This window comes from Alternaria metachromatica (genome assembly GCF_023757995.1).
Source record: "Alternaria metachromatica strain BMP 0045 chromosome Unknown scaffold_46, whole genome shotgun sequence".
In the NCBI taxonomy this organism is placed as follows: Eukaryota; Fungi; Ascomycota; class Dothideomycetes; order Pleosporales; family Pleosporaceae; genus Alternaria; species Alternaria metachromatica.
The window spans coordinates 154,544-172,178 of NW_026055537.1; the positions used below are offsets into that span (position 1 = coordinate 154,544).

Below are 17,635 nucleotides of genomic sequence, written 5' to 3' on the forward strand. Positions count from 1 at the left end.
CATTGCGCAGACTAGAGAGTAGTACCGTAGCTTGACGAGCAATACTGTCGCATTGGCTGGCGAATACGTTCTGCCAGGGTACAAGACCACGTATAACAACGTCGACGATGTAACAAGGCCATTGTGCGAGGTTGCTGCAGCTAGACAAGAACACGCTGCTGATACGGTGTTGTAGTGTAGGCGCGGCATAAGAGCGGCAAAGCAGCTTGGTGTCATGTACGGAGCACTATTCTTAGCGGCGCACTCATCCCCGGGCTCGTATCGCACATCGCTGCATCGTGAGGCTAGGATCGGGGTGTGTGTAGGGCTACGGACCTCTCTCCGTATCGTCCTGCTGGGTTAGGCGCGCCATGTGCTCTCTGCCCAGCGACACGGTCGGCCAACGACAGGCCATGTGCAACGGGCGACATGGCTGTTAGACCCTCCTTTCCTCGTTTTCTCGCACAGACTAGTTCGCAAGGCCGCCAGCAAGCATGGGCGCCCGATTTAAACGAAATTCAATAGGAGAATTGCTGAGGAAATAGATTAACGCTGCGTGTGGGATGCGTGTGCTGATTGGGTCGTGATAAGAGCCTTTACTTATCCGGTAATACCAAGCAGCGGGACACCTGCCTAAGCGAGGACTAACTTGATAGCGGTGCCGTATGTTGGACCTGTTTTTTTTTCTTGCCTGTCAGCCGCAATGTCTACAATGTCGACTATTGAAATGTTGCAGCTCGCGTGCTGACACGTGCAGACAAAGAGGCGCCGTACGCATGCAGCCCCGGCTGTCGCCAATGTACCTACCGGACTTGGAAGACAATGCGGCTGCGATGTGGGCGTCGGTGTGATCAGGCGCGGTTAGGGCATGGGGCTGGGAGGCGGTCGAGGTGTTAGGAATACTAGACGCTTATATACATGGTCTTGCCTGGGATGCAAATACGATACCCAGGGTGTTGTTAAACAGCCGGTGCTCCTTTCTTGCACTCGGAAACTTTGTTGATTCAATATACTTTTGTCGCTCGTTTGACACTTTCCCATTGCGCCACACATGGCGCAACTTTATGCCCTGCGGCGGCTGCCATTTAGCCTGCATCTCCTGGTACTGTCCCTGGTTTGCTCCGCTAGCGCGCAGAGTTCAGCGGCGCCCGAACTCCCTAGCAATACCACAACTCCGGAACCGAAGAGAGGATGGTATTCGGAAGGATGTTACACGGACAATGTCGGTGGCCGGTCGCTCTCTGTGGGAATGGGAGTGACCGGTGGTATGACCAACGACAAGTGCAAGGCTGCATGCCGAGCTGGAGGCTTCGTCCTGGCTGGTACTGAGTATGCCGGCGAGTGTTTCTGTGACAACCAGATTCGAGCCAATGGCGGTCCTGCGCCTGACGGCGAGAAGGGGTGCAACATGGCTTGCAATGGTAACCAGACAGAGATGTGCGGCGGTCCCGATCGCTTGACATTCTTCCGTTTCTACACAGGTGGTGAATCCTCCACCTCAGCCACTGCTACGCCTACCGCTTCTGCAACAGCATCTGCTACTGGAGCATCCAGCGCAGCACCCATTGCTACTGGGCTCCCGGAAGGCTTTGAGTACAAAGGCTGCTATGTCGATGGACCTGGATTCCGTATCGTCAACTACCAACAACCCGATGATCAGAAGATGACCGTTGCGTCATGCACCAGTATATGCGCGAAAGCTGGCTATGAGATTGCAGCCATGGAGTACAGTTACCAATGCTTCTGCGACAATGCTGTTAGTATATTCCAAATCTCCAATGTCTTCTAGTACTAACCCATGTAGGTGCGAATGGGCGGCAAGCCTGCTTCTTCCGAGTCGGAGTGCAACACCAAGTGTGCTGGTAACCAAGCCGAGACGTGTGGTGGCCCCAACCGAATGAGCATCTACTCAAGCCAAGATCCATTGAAGGTCGTCAAAGTCCCAACACCCACCCAGAACGTGAGCGACTGGCAATACCAAGGATGCATCACCGACATCGGCAACCAGGTATTCCCGCACAAGTTGTTGAACCAGACTGGTAACTCACCAGAGTGGTGTCTGAGCCGGTGCCAAGCCTTCGGTTACATGGCCGCCGGGATGGAGTACGGCGAGGAGTGCTACTGCGGTGACCTCGACGGTATTGAGAAAATTGGCTCAAAACCCGCCCCAGAGTCCGAATGCAGCATTGCTTGCCCAGGAGACCCTGAGGCGCTCTGTGGCGCAGGTAACCGACTCAGCTGGTACAAGTGGGAAGGCGACCCATTGTACGTCTGGGAGTACCCTAAAGGCACCGCAGCAGGACGCTACGAGTTCCTGGTCGGCGGTCCTATCATTCCTCTGATCGCGCAGCCTGGTGTCAACGGCAAGGTCTCCTTCCTCGAGAAGCACGGAACAGGCGAGCCGAACACGACTGGTGCATATGAGTTCGACCCTTCGATTGGTGGTGACATCTTCCACGCCTTCCGTGAGCTGACCGGCATCAAGACGGATATCTTCTGTGCTGCAGGTCTGACCCTACCGGATCGGGCCGGCCGACAGATCAACATTGGCGGATGGTCGACAGACTCCCTGTTCGGCGTCCGCATCTACTGGCCAGACGGCTCGGCCGGTGTCAACGGTACCAACAACTGGCAGGAGGATGTCAACACGGTCAAGCTCCAGAGGGGTCGCTGGTACCCAACAGGAATGGTCATGGCTAACGGATCTATGCTCATCGTCGGCGGACAAGATGGCTCGAACGGCCCGCCAGTGCCTAACATGGAGATCTTGCCCACGGTCGGACCTGTATATGAAGCGCAGTACCTGAGAGACACCGACCCGTACAACCTGTATCCGTTCCTGGTTGTGCTACCATCCGGTGGTATCTTCATCCAGTACTACAACGAAGCACGCATCCTCGATGAACGCAGCCTAGACACAGTCAAGATCCTGCCAAAGGTACCGGCTGCCGTCAACGATGCCACAGGAGGCCGCACATATCCCTTTGAGGGTACCCAAGTCCTTCTTCCGCAGTACTACCCTTACAGTGCGCCATTGGAGGTCCTCATCTGCGGTGGCGCATCAGCTCAGCCAAACGTGGGACTTGACAACTGCGTCAGCATCGAACCAGATACTGCCAATGCCCAATGGAGTCTCGAGCGGATGCCTTCTCGACGTGTCATCTCCTGTATGGCAACACTACCAGATGGTACCTATCTGATCTTGAACGGAGCCGAGATTGGACAAGCAGGCTTTGGTCTTGCAGACCAGGCGAACTTAAATGCTGTCTTGTACGATACCAGGAAGCCGCGAGGCAAGCGCATGAGCGTCATGGCCAACACTACCATCGCGCGTATGTACCACTCTGAGGCTGTCATCATGGATGACGGAAGAGTACTGGTCTCGGGCTCCGACCCGCAAGATCAGGGCAAGCATCCTCAGGAGCACCGTCTGGAGGTCTTCCTTCCACCTTATCTGCTTTCCGGCGCAGCACAGCCCACCTTCGACTTGCCACAGGTCGACTGGATCTGGGAGGCAGATTACTCGTTCACTGTGACTTCATCCTCCGGTGGCGCAATCAAGGTGTCGCTGCTTGGTTCCGAGTCCAGTACCCATGGAAGTTCGATGGGCGCACGTATTCTATTCCCGAGCGTGTCATGCTCAGGCCGATCATGCACCGTCAAGGCGCCGAAGGGGCCATACATCGCTCCTGTAGGCTGGTACAGGATGTTCGTTCTAGATGGGCCTACGCCCTCGTATGCGAAGTGGGTTCGTATTGGTGGCGACCCGGCTTCACTGGGCAACTGGCCCGATGAGGCTGCCTTCCAACCATTGCCAGGTGTTGGACCTGTCGGAGAGGTCTCGACCTTGAGCGCGAACGCGACTAAGCCAAGGTCTATTTCAACAGCGCCTCGCAGCTTCCAGGGCTGAGCAGGAGGTGAAGAAGGTGTTGAGGAATCTAATGTCTATTTGTTAATTTGTCAGCTCGAGCAACGATACTCACGCACCGCGACCCAGTACATGTTGTCATGACGGCCTTGGTAGAATTCTTAAAGTCTAATGTACACGTGTTGTTAAATCTGCAATTGAACAACATTGGGGCTTAGCAATGTTGCTGTGTTGGACATGTTCAGTCTGAATGAGACTCACTGCTTGATCCAATCTCTTTGGCGCAACGCCGCTCGAGCCCCCTTCCTCGTACCTTCATCTAACAATCGGCTGCTGAACGGCTTGCTCGGGATCATATTCTGCGCGCTTCATCCAAACCCATCATTCCATCTCCTCATCTTCATCCTCACTACTCGGGAAGCTCCACTCACTCGACTGATAATAGTCATAGTCCTCATCAGACTCTGCTATGCTCATCGCCTTTGTACCGTATGTTCGAGCGCTGAACGCAGAGTAAGCAGATCTCTTGGGCGATGGTGATCTTGACCGACGGCGTTTGACGGTCTGGACATAGCTTACACTACTGAGATTGACGCGCGGTGTGTCGGGAACCGGAGATGGAGAGCGGGGACGCTTTGTGGTTGTTTTGGGTACGAGGGCTTGGGGCTGTACGTCATCATCGCCTGTAAGATCGATCACCATGTGATCATCCATGGGCTCAGGGTCGTCCTGGGAAGTCGCTGGTGGAAGGTGCTTTGGACCCTGATATCTTCGGTGAATGCGGTCGCGGACTTCTTCCTCCATATCTCGCGCTTTGGCACGCTTAGGAGGGTGCTCTGGCATGTCCGCTGTCATCAGAGCCCACCGTTCGAGATGGCTAGCGGATCCCGAAACGCCATCCGGAGCTATCTGGTCGTCTTCCTTCTGTTTCTCATCCAGCCACTTGCTCACTTTGGGCGCCCTGTAGTCGCGGTTCTGTTGCCGAGGGCGCCAGCTGTTTTGATGATGTTGCGACATGGCAAGTGCCCGGTTGGTGACGTGAAGACGCGTAGGCAGGCGCAACCCCAAACTCGAACTAGACTAGTCGCGATCCGATCGGATAGCGAGGGATGAATTGAATCCAGCTGTCGGTGGAGTGAGCTGTGGAGTGGCAGGCAGAGTCCGCGCAGACCGACCCGGATGCCGAGGAAGACGCGTCTCGGATGTCGTGTTGAGAATCCGCGATGGAGCGCGACCTGTACGAGAGCTCGAACGGGAAGCTGCGACCCACGCTACGGCAATTTATTTTCCTGGAACCTGGTGGTTTGATGCAATAGCGATAATGCGAAGTCGATTAGCGACGGGAAATGCCTAACGCTCTTGCAGCGGTTGAAGGGCCGCCGTTGATCGGCGCCCCTTGCGGGTGGAGACGCGAGCGCGACTTCTTGGCGCTGATTCGACGGCAAACTGCGCTCTTCCAACTACAAACCTCACCATATTGATCATTGTGTCTCTAAAAACACCATCTTCAACATAGAAGCCATCGTCACATGCTGGATTCGGCTCGATGCGACATGCAGCAGCCACTGACGACGTCGGCTAATCGCAGCCGGCCACCAACACGGGGATTACGCCCGGCAGCCCGTCCTGCACCACCCACCGCTCAAGGCTCAAGTCCGATGCTACAGTCGTATCTGGCCGCAGCAGATTGCAGCGGAATTCGATCACATGTTTGCGCATGCAATCAACTAAACACTCAAAAATCCCCAGAGCACTCTCGCGGATGTTGGTCTTCGGAGGCATGTATGGATAGCGCGGCCATTATACGCTCGGGGTACGCCGACACCGCCTTCGCCAACTCCGACGGGGTAACTCCAAGGAATATGCACGCCATCCCACGTGCCATTCCTGCAAGATACTCCATGAATAAGACGCGGCACATGGCAAGGCCTGGGAACTTCCGTCCGACGACACATCCACCGGATGCGATTGGCCGGGGCGCCTGAAAAACGCGAACCTAACAACGCAGCAATTGATCGTCTGCGCTTGGGTTACCAATGAGCTGGATACCGCACAATCCATCTAAAGCGCCGTTAGGGAAGCCCAAGGCCACCAGTATGACCGCTCCGCCGTTGCCCCTCTCCACCCCAGAAAAGACAAAAACAACATGTCAGCCTCGAGCAGCTCGACAGACACTAACGGGAGCGCCCATGATGATTCTACTGCTGAAGGGGCTAGCAGCTCCGGTCCGTCGCTCGAAATCGACGTGCGTTCCCTGTTCCAAACCTTGGCTGTATTAGCTCGCCCGACTGACAGCTGTCACAATAGAGTGAAGATACAGAAGGGCAGAGCGACGAGCGCGACTCCAACTTTGGTGATTCAGCCTACGGTGACACTCAGTCGTCTTACACCATGTCCGCGACGTCTTCGGTTTTCAACTTTCGCTACGAGAACGGCAGACGGTATCATGCGTATGCCGAGGGACAGTATCCTGTACCCAATGACGAGGTGTGCAACTATCGGTGCGAGTAGCATGACTGTTGCTGATGCCGACACTAGGTGGAAGCGGACCGATTGGATCTACAGCACCACGCCTTCAGACTCACACTCGACGGCAAACTTTATCGAGCGCCTATCCCCAAAGATGTGCAAAATGTGCTCGACGTGGGATGTGGAACTGGCATCTGGTCCATTGAGTTCGCGGATGAGCATCCGTCCGCTCGCGTCCTTGGCACGGATCTGAGCCCTATACAACCCGCTCAAGTGCCTCCAAACTGTGAATTTCTAATCGATGACTGCGAGCAAGACTGGATTTTCCATGATCAGTTCGATTATATCCATACGCGGGCTATGGTCGCAGCCATCAAGGACTGGGACCGTTTCTTCGCGCAGGCGTACGCCAACCTCAAGCCAGGAGGCTACCTCGAGTGCCAAGACCTTGCCTTTCCTATAAGATGCATGGATCCAGATGTTACGGCGGAGAACTCACCTCTAATCCGCTGGTCAGAGTACTTCCTTGATGCGGCCAAGAAGATCGGTCTCGATGGCACCAGTCCAAGACACTTCACGCCGCAGATTCGCAATGCCGGCTTCAAGAGTATCAACTACAAGAACTACAAGTGGCCAGTAGGGAAGTGGGCAAAGGGCGCGAGATTCAAGCTCCTAGGTCGCTTCGTTTATGAAGATCTGATGGACTGGCTACCGAGTAGTTCACTAGGGCTCTTCACGCGCGTGCTGAAGTGGTCGAGAGAAGAAGTCGAAGTCTTTCTATCGGAGTGCAGAGCGGAGGCCAAGAGGAAAGACCGGCATTTCTATGCTGACGTGTAAGTTCACATCACCATGTCACCATTATGAAGCGAGATTTGCTAATTACTCAGATTCTTCTACCATGCCCGCAAACCCTGCAGCGCAAACGCGTCCAGTTCAGCAGAAGATGACGTGGAATGGGAAGAGTCGATAGACCGAGATGAAGAAGATGAAGGCCACCACGCAAGAACGCCCTCAACAAACACAACCTCTACCCCACCAGTCCCTCTCCCAACCACAACCGACGCAACCCAAGCTACAGTCGACCAATTAGCCGCTGTTGCTACCAAAGCAGACAGTCCCCCAAGAACCGACGTTGTCAGTTCAACTCCTCAAACTCCGCTCTAGTAGTGTATATAATGAATACATCTACTTTCCAAAGCCCCCAATGTGTGCTCACCAACCACCCCGATAGCTACAAGACTATCTCATCGTTGTAGTAACGACCTTGGTGACCTTTGTAGTCGTATGCGTGACCGTGATGACCTCGACCGTCTCTACAATCTGTGTTGTAGTCGCCGCGCTCTGGACCACCGCCACGTTCTGTGTGGTGTTGCCGGTCTGGGTTGTCGCCGTCGTCGACGTCACCGACGTGTTCGTGAGGACCGCGTTGGGGTCCATGGTCGCCTGGCTGGGTGGTGCGAGGCGGATGGAGGTGGGGTGGGGGGGTATGTAGGTGGTGGGGTGAGTTGCGGAGATGGGGAGAGGAGCGGCGGTGGTGGTATGTAGGTTTTTGGGTGGCTTGAGGGAGATGTGTATGCGCGACGGCAGGTTGATGTAGGCAAGATGATGTGGTATGTGCTGGAGCTGTTGCTGGTGTGGAGGGGATGTAGGTGGTGGAGAGGGTGAGGGAGAGGAGAATATTGCGACTCGCTAAGACAACAATATTGCAAAAAAGATGAGATGAAGCACGCGCCTCTGCTCGTAGCAAACCCTTCTCTGCTATTGTCGTCTTCACTCAGACCTAGCTGGAGAAGGGAAGATGTTCTTACACATGCCGCCTAGGCCGCCGCCCCCTCCGCGACATGCTAACTTGCAAAAACCTAAGACCCCCCAAACAGCAAAAAAGAATGTCCATCTCAAATAGCCTAGTGTAGTGTTGTATGCTGAAAGAGAAGATATAACTTACGTCGTGATGTCCCCCGATTCCTCCACTGCAAGTTAGCGTACTCTGTCGCTGGTTAGCATCACACTTCTGTGACCGGGGATAGGCCCCGAAATCCAAAGACCGGTGAGGTTAGGCCGGTGGGGGAGCTGGGAGATGGTGTTAGCGGGGATTCGAACACGAGCGAGTTGAGCGGTGTTGGAGGGAGTGGAGTGGACCACTACGCTATTTTCTTGGACTTTGATGGGATGGTGGCGAGATTGAGGCGGTTATGTAGCGAAGGGACTCCTGGTTCTCCTCTTTAAAAGAATTGGGCTGGACTTGATGGCGAGGAGAGGGGGAGGCTCCCAGCAGTTGCGCGGCGTGTAGGCAGGAGCGGAGGTTTTGTTGTTGTGCGGCGATGACGCGTTTGCTCCTTTCGCGGGGGAACAGCAGCATCGTGGGCTGCCAGGCTGCGTAGGCGTGTACCTCCGACAGCGTGTGAATGCGTTCTGCACAAAAAGACGTAAAGCAGCGAGGATACTGCAGGATAGAAGGCAATGCGAAGATACGAGCGGATGAGGAGTCCAAAGCATGCTGATACTCTACTGTAAACTACGTTATCTGACTATGTTACATTCTGGATAACACATTAGCAAAAAAAGAAGATCAAGTCATCCAGATCGAACAGCCGAAGCGATCAATCTGAAGGGAATGTTTGACTTACCAACTGTCGTGTTTGGTACGCAGCCAAGTGCCGCCGAAGCGAGCCAGATAGGGTTTTGTGATTTTCTAAGGAAATGAATAAGCCCTATAGCGGCCGCAGGAGATCGCAGGAAAAGAATAAAGCAAGAAAGGATAGCAGGTAGTGATACTATTCGAACTCGTTAGCTTTTGTGTCCCTCTTGAGGTGAGAGTGCGATTGACCGCCGGGCTATTCGATCTGGATGACTTGATGGAAGAATACAACTCCAAGTCCCTTTATATCTCCGGTCGACGGGACTTGCATCCACGAGAAGAAGATCGGACTTTTGGAAAAGTCGACATGATCCTGGTGTTGAGTATCGCCTTGGTGAAGCTGGCGGTGATGGTGGTGTGGGCCCTTGTGGTGAGGGCGCGATCCAGAGCGGGGGCGGTACCGTGGTGACAACGACTGTCAAAGAGTGCGGCGCCTTAACATGTCGGGTCGGAAAGGAGAAGAGACTTGAGATGAACATGTAGAATGGAAAGGTGACATGCATAAGGAGTAGCATCGTGCTGGAAGTGACGAAGGAACACATTCACGAGAGACGTAGGAATGAAAGAAATGATCCGAGGGATGACAGCGCACCAAAGACGCCAGGAGATCCGGACAAGATGAAGGTCAGTATGCACGAGCTGCAGAAGCTATGCCATCCTTAATGCAGGAGATGTGGTGCTGAACGACATCAAGGAAGCCGTGTCAAGCCCACGATGCGGGGTCATCAGGGGCAAAATGCGCGAGATCAGATGCCAGGCAGTAGCACCCTCCACATCGATGATGGAAACGATGCAAAAAGTATGCGTCGGCCTTATAGACACCTAGGAGGTGGTGGTAGCAGAGACTGCCATCGCAGCCTTGAGGTTTGACGTTGGGAAGAACGGGGCCAGTCGGCGGTGCTTGCTAGTTCGGGCATGCCGTGGGGCCTTTGGCGGCTTCAACGCCTCGCCAACTTCATGTCCACAACACCAACATCGACCCAAACGTCATGGCGCCATCGAGGGGTCTGAGCATATCGCAAGCTCAGCGCGTCTGCTCAAGACATGAATGCACGAGTCGCAATCCGTTTGCGGCTCCTCGCAGCTTCCGCACGCTTTCGACAGGCTGGACAGTGATTGCCCCGAACGATTTGCTCCTTCCCGGACGACAAGACGCCCTCCGTAGCTCTTGGAGAGGCTCTGCGATACGATATACGACACATGGGACAGCCCGAACGTACTCGTCCTTCACGGAGAAGCTCGCCGACCCCGCCAACAAGCTGCAGAGCTATGTGTCCCGCAGCACCGACCCATACCTCAACCTCTCCATCGAAGACCACATCCTACGCAAGAGCCCCGCCGACAGCACTGTCCTGTTTCTCTATGTGAACAGGCCGTGCGTCGTCATTGGGCGAAACCAGAACCCGTGGACGGAGGTCAATCTGGACATCCTCAACGCCGCCCGCGGAGCCCACGACGCCAAAGACAGCGAGCCCCCGGGCATCGGTACAGTCGACCTTGTACGCCGCCGCTCCGGGGGAGGCACAGTCTTCCATGATGAGGGCAACCTCAATTGGAGCATCACATGTCCCCGCGGCGACTTCACACGCGACTTGCACGCCGAGATGGTTGTTCGCGCCTTGCGCAAGCTGGGCATCGAGCGCGCCAGAGTCAACGAGCGACACGACATCGTTCTCGACCAAGGGCACGAGAGGCACACGGCCGACCCCCAAGATACGCATCGCACGCCCTACACGACCGACGAAGGCGGACCACGGCCGCTGAAGGTGTCCGGCTCAGCATACAAGCTGACGCGCCAACGTGCTTTACACCATGCGACGACGCTGCTGAGTTCGCCGAACCTGCACATCATACCCCACTACTTGCGATCTCCCGCAAAGAGCGTCATACAAGCCCAGGGTGTTGAGAGTGTCAGCTCGCCCGTGTCCAATATTGGGCTCGACGTGTCGACATTCCAGGAACGTCTGCAAGAGGAGTTTGCGTCAATGTATGTTGAGCTGGGAGCTCCAAGCATCGTGCAAACTGTCGGCGAAGAGCACTTGAACATCCCCGATATCCAGAAAGGCTACGACGAGCTACAGGTACACACGTAGCCCTTCATCATTTCGCTGTCGATGCTAACGTCCATAGACTGATGATTGGATGTGGTCGCAAACACCAGCCTTTAGCCTCGTGCTCGACCCCAAGGACGACATCGGCCTCCAGATGAAAGTGCATCATGGTGTTATCAAGAGCTTGGATTTTGAGGACTCTAGCCTTCCGCAAGACAGTCGAATAAGACTTCAGGCTGCGCTTGTCGGTATGAAGTTGCAGAATGTTTGGACCTCAATGAACTTTCTGCAGATGAGCGAACACAGCCAGGACGATCGAGTCGTGACTGCGGCGAAGCGACTGAGGCAGCTCTTGCCTGTACCCGAACTATTCAGGCGTTGAAGCTTGACGTTCACAAGCTTGCCTGACAAGACGGCTCATGCGTTGTCTGAAGAGTCGGGATGACCGCGGAAGTTGTAAGAGTTGGCCGGTATTGGTACGACAACCTTGGACACTCCACTGAGTCGCTTCCTGGAACCTGGAGAAGATACACCCGTATGAAAGAGCAGATATGAACCCAACTCTTGACTTCCAGTCGTGCTTGCATTGCGCAAGCGTTCATCTTCCCGTCGTCTGAGGAGCCATCCACGCCAAGAGCCCGATATGTTGCGCCCCTTGTATCGCAGCCCATGCCCGCATGTTGTGGTACGAAGTAGCATCGTGGTCCGTCTGGATGTATGAAGAGTTGTTCGTCGCTATGGCTGTTCGTCGTCGCGGTTCTGTCGTCGCGCCAATCCGTAAAGTGTGAAGTACCCCGGCCAACGGTATAGCGGAGCGGTCTCGCCATGTGAGGCTTTGTCTTGTCGGACGCGGCGCTGTGTGCTTGAGGACATGCGACGGTTCGCTGAAGCTGTCTGTCTTCATGGTAAGTGTTGCCATCAGGTGAGTGATGCCTTCGAATCAGATTGCCATCGTGCACATCAAGAGGCAAGCTTGCCTGTATGGCTCTGACTCTTCGCGACGCTGTTGCTTGCGCGGATGCATCGGTAAAGGTGTATGGCTCGGCGTATCAACGCCGCCAGGTACGAGCGAGTAACCGGCGGAGCAGCTGTATGCATCGCCGAGGCGGAGCAATACGACGCCGCTTGTAGCAGTAAGTCTCCTGTCGTTGTAGGGGCCGTCGCGGTGCTCTTTGTCCGTGTCCATTCTTTGTCCTCGACGGAAGAGCTCCCGCGCTTCGAGGCAGCCCCTCAACCCCATCCCCGGTGAGATCTAGTAAGGCTCGAGGGCTCCATCTGTGTGAAGGTAGATATAGAAGAGGGTCCCGTCGCGCTGCCTGTTCGGCTTCGTGGTCTCAATCGCAGCTGCGGGGTTCGTGGTTCGGGGAGATGGCCGGGAGTCTCGATGATAGTAGGCAGTTGGTTCTCCGCCGCGGGGTAATTCCAAACTGCGAGGCTGCTTGCGACATCGAGTCTGTCTGTAGTCAATGGGGGTAAGGTGAGTGTCTTCATCGTGTTGGCTGGGGGTCTTACCGTGGGCTGCAGCTGGGCCTTCGGCGGCGGAAAAAGCGGCCTTGAGGCGGTCCTCGAGCTTCGCCAACCTCCGCAAGGAGCGCCAGCAGCTGCATGTAGGAGGTGAAGGTCTGAGAGGTTATAATTCTCGCAGTCGCCAGGAGGTCGCCGATGCCAGGCTTGACGGAGAAAGCGACCTTGGGGCGGCCCACGGCCATGACCCGCTGCTACAAGGAGCGCCAGCAGCTGCGTGTATGGATTGAAAGCGTAGGATGCCTTGGTTCTCGGGAGCGCCAGGAGGTCGCCAATGTCAGCTTCAACGTAGAGAGCTCCGTATGATGTCGGCCTGCAGGTTATCACGAGCTTCTGCCGCGTCGAGCACAGCGGTACAACAGGTACAGAGAACCACATGAGCTGCAGACGTGTCTTGCAGTAGCGGTAGAACAACGTGAGTATAGACAGGGAGGGTTGTGGGTGCAGTGCATTTGTGAATTTGGTGTTGAGTATGTCCGAGCATTGGGGGGCTCCCAGCTCGCCGCACTAGCGCCAAATCACCAAACCAGCACAACAATTGAGGCATTTCAGCTCATAGGTTTGCAAGTCTTCAAAGGCCCAAGCTTACTAAAGCCCACATGGCATCTACAGTCACCTTGTATTGGAAAATCGGTAGCTACAGCCATGCTTGCTATTTCAGCTCCGTTTGGCAAACTCTCACCATCACCACCACCACCACCATACACACCATACCCACAACACAACAACAATCCCACTATCCAACCCAAATGGCCTTCAGAAAGTGGCTAGACGACAGCAGGAAGAAGTTCCTGTGCAAGGGAGCGGTGCTCAAAGAGCACATCAAGAACAAATGGAACCGTTTTTTGGGATATTTCCCACAGCGTGAGCCACACGCCTGTTGAACCAAGCTCCAGTGAGGAGGAGGAGGAGGAGGAGGAGGAGGAGGAGGAGGACAACGACGACGACTAGGCTGCATAGGCAGCGAGATGAACGACTTTTGGGCTGCAAAGGCAGCGGTACGAAACAGGTTTGAGAACGACGTTGAACCCCAACGTTTTGACGGCGACTCGACAGCGAGGCGAGGAGGTATTCGAGGTGATGGGGGAAGACGGCGGTGGGCTGTGAGGAGAGCGAGGAGACGACTGTGACGTTTGCAGGTAGTGGAGGTGCATGGGAAGATGGATCGTGGAGGTCACAAAAGGTTCGCAGACTCACCCAGGCTTACCGGATGAAGTACCCTGGTTACTATCAGCGTATTCTCGGAGCTTGAAATACCTCGGGAACATGCACGTCAGCATCTCGGGCTGCAGCAACTTATAAATACGGTCGGACATTTTGGATGGCTTCTGGTCCCGCTTCCTTGGCAAGCCACCGCCTATTCGCCCGTCGCCGTTTCAGCCTTTCGCTTCAACCACTCGCCCTCGCAGCGCATATTTTCATCGCAACCGGTCAACAGCCTTGGGGACACAGATATGCATGCCTCTGCACGACTGATTATCTCGATCCAATCGTCGCGACCCCTCATTCTGGATGCCTGTTGTTTCGAAACACGGACAGGTCATGAAACGGCTGCCATCAGCGTTCGCCGCGTTTCGGGTGAACTACGCCGCCTCCACAACGCTAGCCGCAATTCTGGTTGCTGCAGCTGAGGCTGAGAATATAGCTGGGTTTATATAGCCGGCGATGGAGGCATGTTGGTGTTTTGGTCAGGACGACGTTCTTCAACTACCAGCGCAGCGCGCACTGAATACGTTTTTTTCTTGTACATCCTTTCCTCTTCTGCATCATGAGCGGTTGCGAACATTCAAGCGCTGGCTCGCTCTATACATACGATTTGACTGATGATTTCGGTAACGAAGCCTTCGACACTGCGTTTTCAGCATGGAGCTATTTGGAAGATCAGCCTAGCATTGCCAACAAGTATCAACAAAGCCCTGTCGGTATGTGAAGATGACTCCCAGTGCCCCAGAGTAGTACTTTGACTGACCTAAAAACAGAGGGTCTGCAGCATCTTCCTCGACAATGGCCGACCGCAAACACCGTACGCCAGCCCTTCGTCTCGTCGCAACACCTCTCCGCTTCAAGCTTCTCGTCGGCAATGTCAAGCTATCGATCCTCGGGGAACAGCAGCTTCTCGCAGACCCCTCTTCGAGACTCAATGTCATCGTCCATATCAGGCTATTCGAACACTTCCGACATGTCTCGGAATCAACACTTTTCGATAGCTGAACATCTCTTATGTCACGGTCCCACCTCTCCACCTCTATATCCCGCAACTCCAACAGAAGAGCCCTGCCACCGTCCCACCAAGGCGAAGTCTCCCAAGAAACCAGCCCCACAATCAAAAGACTACTTCAAAACCTGCGTCTCAGCACACAAGCAATCCCGCCTCTGCCCCAAACCCCACGCCTACTTCTGCACCATCTGCACCCGCCCCTTCATCTCAAAAGCAGACTGGAAGCGGCACGAAGAAACGTACCAAGAGCGACCCGAAATGTTCACGTGTGGACTCTGCGAGTGCATATATTTCCTCGCGAAGGACTACACGAAACACCACGCTACAGCCCACCGATGCACGTCCTGCGCTGCGGTGGGGCCTGGCAGGAAAAAGGTTCATGCGCAGTCTGCGCGACGGCGGCGAATGACGAGGACGGGCTGGGGCTGTGGGTTCTGCGTTCATTTTAGTAACGAGTGGGGGGAGAGGTGTGATCATGTTGGGCGGCATATGGGGGAAGAGGGGAAGGGGGTGAGGGAGTGGAAACATACTAATGTTGTTTACTCTCTACTCCAACGACCGGGTATATATCTTGAGTGGATGCGACTAGTCCGTTCACTGCCCAGTCTTACTGAGTTTGGATGGAACCGGACGACTACTGGACGCGTCGAGGGGTATCCGGAGAGTAATCTCACGCCTCAGCTGCAGGATTACCTCGAGTATTTTACGGCGGATCAGGATGCGGCGGCTGTGGCGAGGTTGGCTTATGCGAAGGTGAAGAGGGCGACTGCGCCGGCGGGGGTGGATGAAAGGCCGCCTGTTCCGCCGAAGGATTATCCTGTCGTGGAGGTGCGGGATTGGGATGGGGAGATGTATTCGTGGGGGCAGCTTACGGAGTCGGTGGTTGAAGACGATGTGCTGCCTACGGGTGTTAGTCGTTTGGAGGGATGGTATGCTGGGGAATGATCTCTTGAGCAACTCGTATCTTGCGAGGTCTAATGTATAATGAATTTATGGCGATGTTGCACAAGAAGATCTACAACAATCTCAAAATGAGGCATGATCAACATCCTCCCTATCACCACCCCTCCAACTCCTCCCCCTTCGTCTCTAAACTCGGCGGCTGAACAGGCATACCCTTCTTCAACGCACCCACAAGCGGATCTTTACTCATCATCTCCTGAATCTTCTCATCACTGCTAACATCAGCCTTGACCCGCTTATACGCCATCCTCGACGGCTTGTCCACAACGTTCAAAAAGCTCTCCCTTCTCGCCGTCGACCAAGCATTCAACAACCTCTCATCATCCGAAGCCTTCTTCGTAAGAACACGAATGAGAACCTCAGAGAGTGAAGAAGCATCCGCCATCCCAGACGCCAGACCAAGCCCCGCATACGGATTCGTCAAATGCGCCGCATCCCCAACAAGACAAACACGCTCCTCGTGATGATACAACGACGGCACAAGCCGCTGTTGCGCTTTATACGGCGCCACCCTCACAACCTCATACGCTTTCTCCCCCTGCCCATCCCGTCCTCCATTCGGCATCATAACCCCCAACTTCTCATCCAGCGTCCTCATAATCTCCTCCTCAGACACCCCAATCGGAACCCCATAACTCACGCGCCATAAGGCGGGTTTCCCATCCGCGGTGGCGTCGGCGTGGTTGATGCGGCCAATGAGACCGTAGTTCAGCGGATCCATGATGAAGTTCGCGTCGTGGAAGCCGTGGGCGTGGAAGTCGAAGTAAAGGTCTGTGGCTACGAGTTGGGCGTCGAGTGTTTCGCCTTCGAGGCTGATGTTGAGGTCTTTGCGGACGGTGGAGTGGGCGCCGGTTGCGTCGATTAGGTAGGCGGCTTCGAGCGTTTCGTCTCCGAGTTGGGTTGAGGTGGCTTCGGGGGTGATTTGCACGGTGACGCTGTTGGGTGTTGATTTGAAGGAGGTGACGCTGGTTCCGAGGCGGATTTCTGCTTTTTCATCACCCAGAGCTGCTAGGCGCTTCATGAGGATTTGTTGGAATTTTCCCTGCGGTAAGAGGAGTTGTCCCTTTCCTTTCATGCCTTCGCCGGAGTTGTCGAACGTTTTCTCTGCAATCACTTTGCTGCCGTTTTGGATGCTTGTTCGGAAACATAGGCCTGAGCTCAAACTTCCCGTCTTCACCAGTTCTGGTAATAAGCCTTCGACTTTGGATAAAATGGGGTATGTAGGCGGTTGATGTGCCATTGCGCGCGTCGACATGGGATCTGGCTGCTGCGGTTCGATGACGACCACTTTGTTGGGTATATCTGACTGTGCAAGAAGGAGGGCTAGGAAGAGGCCGACACAACCGCCTCCTGCCATCACGATTGGTAAAGGTTTGGCATTGTCGCCGTTGGTGCCGTTCGCGTGCGAGAAGCCGTAGGAGAAGTCGCTAGAAACGTTGTTATCGTCGTTTCCGGTGCTAACGTTGAGGCTCGATAAATCGAGATTGAGTGCAATCGTAGCAGCTGCCATAGCTAGTGGATGATCTGAAGCTTTTGCTGTTGAGTTGGGGGTAATCTGGTAATTTCGATGTATTGAAGGTGGACTGATGCTGTTCACGGTGACCGAGATCGGTATCTGGATGCAACGTTGACTTTGTGGTTTAACATCAGGAGCCGCATCTTAGTATTGCGTGTGTGTATTGACGGTTCTTTTTCGGATACCGAACGATGTTCCCGGCGATGTGGTGCTGTCATTGTGGTACCTGCCGCAACGGCCCCGATGTGGGGAACCGGCGACTTTAGCCTCAGGGTCCAGCCGACGTCAGAGGGTTTCAGGGACCTTCGCCCGACCCCCGACATCATAGGAGATGTGCACATGCAGAAAGGATTGTAAACCATCATCTTTTGAGACTATTTGTAAGAACGTTGATACGTCTTGCCATCTA

The 17,635-nt window shown here is 54.8% G+C and overlaps 5 protein-coding genes across 5 annotated transcripts; 3 read left to right on the top strand and 2 right to left on the bottom strand.

Annotated features, from left to right (window-relative positions):
• Nucleotides 1-1,228: 1,228 nt before the first annotated feature.
• J4E83_010531 (uncharacterized protein) lies at nt 1,229-3,889 on the top strand (the record flags this gene model as incomplete). Its single annotated transcript, XM_049337412.1, has 2 exons — nt 1,229-1,735; nt 1,784-3,889. The coding sequence occupies 2 exons, from the start codon at nt 1,229-1,231 to the stop codon at nt 3,887-3,889; spliced, it is 2,613 nt and encodes an 870-aa protein (XP_049183497.1).
• A 339-nt stretch (nt 3,890-4,228) lies between these two features.
• J4E83_010532 (uncharacterized protein) lies at nt 4,229-4,864 on the bottom strand (the record flags this gene model as incomplete). The annotated part of the gene is made up of 1 exon (XM_049337413.1): nt 4,229-4,864. The coding sequence occupies one exon, from the start codon at nt 4,862-4,864 to the stop codon at nt 4,229-4,231; it is 636 nt and encodes a 211-aa protein (XP_049183498.1).
• Nucleotides 4,865-6,238: 1,374 nt separating this feature from the next.
• J4E83_010533 (uncharacterized protein) lies at nt 6,239-7,153 on the top strand (the record flags this gene model as incomplete). Its single annotated transcript, XM_049337414.1, has 2 exons — nt 6,239-6,334; nt 6,386-7,153. 2 exons carry the CDS (start codon nt 6,239-6,241, stop codon nt 7,151-7,153), a joined length of 864 nt encoding a protein of 287 aa, XP_049183499.1.
• Nucleotides 7,154-9,943: 2,790 nt separating this feature from the next.
• J4E83_010534 (uncharacterized protein) lies at nt 9,944-11,387 on the top strand (the record flags this gene model as incomplete). The annotated part of the gene is made up of 2 exons (XM_049337415.1): nt 9,944-11,035; nt 11,085-11,387. 2 exons carry the CDS (start codon nt 9,944-9,946, stop codon nt 11,385-11,387), a joined length of 1,395 nt encoding a protein of 464 aa, XP_049183500.1.
• A 4,417-nt stretch (nt 11,388-15,804) lies between these two features.
• Nucleotides 15,805-17,220, bottom strand: J4E83_010535 (uncharacterized protein; the record flags this gene model as incomplete). Its single annotated transcript, XM_049337416.1, has 1 exon — nt 15,805-17,220. One exon carries the CDS (start codon nt 17,218-17,220, stop codon nt 15,805-15,807), a length of 1,416 nt encoding a protein of 471 aa, XP_049183501.1.
• Between the last annotated feature and the right edge of the window lie 415 nt (nt 17,221-17,635).